General features: G+C 61.3%; 1 protein-coding gene across 1 annotated transcript; it reads left to right on the top strand.

Moving 5' to 3' along the window:
• Nucleotides 1-331: 331 nt before the first annotated feature.
• On the top strand, nt 332-2,146 carry LINGO3 (leucine rich repeat and Ig domain containing 3; the record flags this gene model as incomplete). Its single annotated transcript, XM_084220977.1, has 1 exon — nt 332-2,146. The coding sequence occupies one exon, from the start codon at nt 332-334 to the stop codon at nt 2,144-2,146; it is 1,815 nt and encodes a 604-aa protein (XP_084077103.1).
• Nucleotides 2,147-2,862: the final 716 nt, after the last annotated feature.

Here is a 2,862-nt window from a genome sequence, read left to right as displayed (position 1 = left end):
GGGGTGAAACACCACACACCCATGGCCAAAAGTGTCTCTGGGGTGAAATACCACACACCCATGGCCAAAAGTGTCTCTGGGGTGAAACACCACACAGCCAGCCAGCCAAAAGTGTCCCTGGGGTGAAACACCACACAGCCAGCCAGCCAAAAGCGTCTCTGGGGTGAAACACCACAGTGCTGCTGTTTGGTTCAGCAGCAGGGCCAGACAAGCTCAGGACATCCCATCTGGCTGTATTGGCAATATTCCAATAGGGTACGACCTCGTCCCCCCTGACTTGGCTCTCTCTCTGTCACAGGCGCATGGCAGAACGGCAGTGAGCCCCTAGACCATGCCCCACACAATGACATGGTGGCTCCTGGTGCTGGCCCTGCGCGTGCTCCCGCTGTCCCCGCGGGCGGGCGCGTGCCCCGCGCGCTGCGAGTGCGCTCCGCAGCTGCGCTCGGTGCTGTGCCACCGCCGGCGCCTCACCGCCATCCCCGAGGGCATCCCCAGCGAGACGCGCGTCCTGGAGCTCAACAAGAACCGCATCCGCTGCCTGAACCCCGGGGACCTGGCCCCCTACCCGCTGCTGGAGGAGCTGGATTTCAGCGAGAACATCATCTCCAATGTGGAGCCCGGCGCCTTCAGCAACCTGTTCAACCTGCAGACCCTGCGGCTGCGCGGGAACCAGCTCAAGCTCATCCCCCCGGGGGTCTTCACCAAGCTGACCAACCTGACCCTGCTGGACATCAGCGAGAACAAGCTGGTCATCCTGCTGGACTACATGTTCCAGGACCTGCGCAACCTGAAGAGCCTGGAGGTGGGTGACAACGACCTGGTGTACATCTCCCAGCGCGCCTTCTCGGGGCTGCTGGGCCTGGAGCAGCTGACCATTGAGAAGTGCAACCTGACCTCCATCTCGGCAGAGTCGCTGTCCTACCTCCAGAACCTGGAGGTGCTGCGGCTCCGGCACCTCAGCATCTCTGCGCTGGAGGACCAGAACTTCAAGAAGCTCTACAATCTCCTGCAGCTGGAGATCGACAACTGGCCGCTGCTGGAGGAGGTGTCCCCCACCAGCTTCCAGGGCCTCAACCTCACCTCGCTCTCCATCACCTACACCAACATCACAGCCGTGCCCGCCGCTGCCTTGAGGAACTTGGTGTACCTGCGGTACCTCAACCTGTCCTACAACCCCATTAGCACTGTGCTGAAGGGCTCCTTCAAAGACCTGATCCGGCTCCAGGAGCTCCACATCGTGGGCGCTCTCCTGGTGTCCGTGGAGCCGCAGGCTTTCTCCGGCCTGAGACAGATCCGGCTGCTCAACCTCTCCAGCAACTTCCTGTCCACGCTGGAGGAGAGCACTTTCCACTCGGTCAACACGCTGGAGACGCTGCGGGTGGACAGGAACCCCCTGGCCTGCGACTGCCGCCTCCTCTGGATCCTGCAGCGGCGGAAGACGCTCAACTTCGACGGGCAGCAGCCCATGTGCTCCTCGCCGCCCGAAATCCAGGGCAACGCCCTGCGCGACTTCCCGGACTCGGTGCTCTTCGAGTACTTCACCTGCCAGAAGCCCAAGATCCGCGATCGGAAGCTGCAGCACGTGACGGCGCGGGAGGGGCAGTCCGTGTCCTTCCTGTGCCGCGCCGACGGGGAGCCCGACCCCTCCATCGCCTGGGTGTCCCCCCAGCACCGCATGATCACCACCCGCAGCACGGGGCGGGCCACGGTGCTGCCCGGGGGCACCCTGGAGATCCGTTTCGCCCAGGTGCAGGACAGCGGCACCTACATCTGCATCGCCAGCAACGCCGGTGGCAACGACACCTACTTTGCCACGCTGACGGTCAAGGGGCGCCCGGCCGACGGCGCCCACCACGCCAACCGGACTTTGTACCTCAGCGACTTCAACGACACCTTCCACAACAACACCCAGGTCTTCCTGAAGTTCACCTTGGACCTCAAGACCATCCTGGTCTCTACGGCCATGGGTTGCATCACCTTCCTGGGCGTGGTGCTCTTCTGCTTCCTCCTGCTCTTCGTCTGGAGCCGCGGCCGGGGGCAGCACAAGAACAACTTCTCCGTGGAATATTCCTTCCGCAAGGTGGACGGTCCCACCACCACCACCGGCCAAGGAGGGGCCAGGAAGTTCAACATGAAGATGATCTGAGCCTCTCCCAGAGGAGAACCTTTTTCTGCAGCCCGGCCCTGGGCACGGCCGTGGCGGGACGGGGCTGGGAGGGCCATGGGAGCGCCGGCCGTGTCCGGAGCTGGCAAAGTGACCTTGCTGTGCTGGGACATGGCTGGAGACAGAGGTGCCACAGGCCAGCAGGGTCAGAACCGTGGGGACCTCAGGGTCGGGGAGGGATGACCCCGATGTCCCAGCCCTGTGGAGAGCCCTCAGGGCTCAGGGGCTGTCCCAGGGGCTCCTGATGTAGCGAGGTTTTTGCTACCAACTATGCATTTCTTGAGCCAAAAGATCAGCAGTGTTTGGGCCTGGGAGAAAAATGCTTCCTGTTTTCCCCCCACCCTTTCCCTTTTTTTGTAAGGGACTCTTCAGAAAACTTTCCTGGTAGTTGTTTGTGGTTCTTTTCTTGTTGTTGGTGGGGGTTTTGGTCCAATTTTTTTTTTTTTTTTTAATGAATTTCCAAGAGAAATGTCTTCCGGGGCAATGTAGGACTGGGGAGGTTGTGCCCAGCTCGGGGGTCCCCTAGCCCCTTGGCAAAGACAGACCCCCCTCCTCCCGGGCACAGATGTGCCTTGAGAGCTTCTCATCCATGGATTTAAGATCCAGCATCTGCCAATGTGGGTGCCCGGGGACGCTTCTGCACAAGCAATAATAACCCTCCAGGGCCAGGCTCTGAGGAGGTGTCAGCAAGAAAAAAA

Source organism: Fringilla coelebs (assembly GCF_963513975.1).
Source record: "Fringilla coelebs genome assembly, chromosome: 24".
NCBI lineage: Eukaryota > Metazoa > Chordata > Aves > Passeriformes > Fringillidae > Fringilla > Fringilla coelebs.
This window is presented reverse-complemented; position numbering and strand designations above follow the sequence as displayed.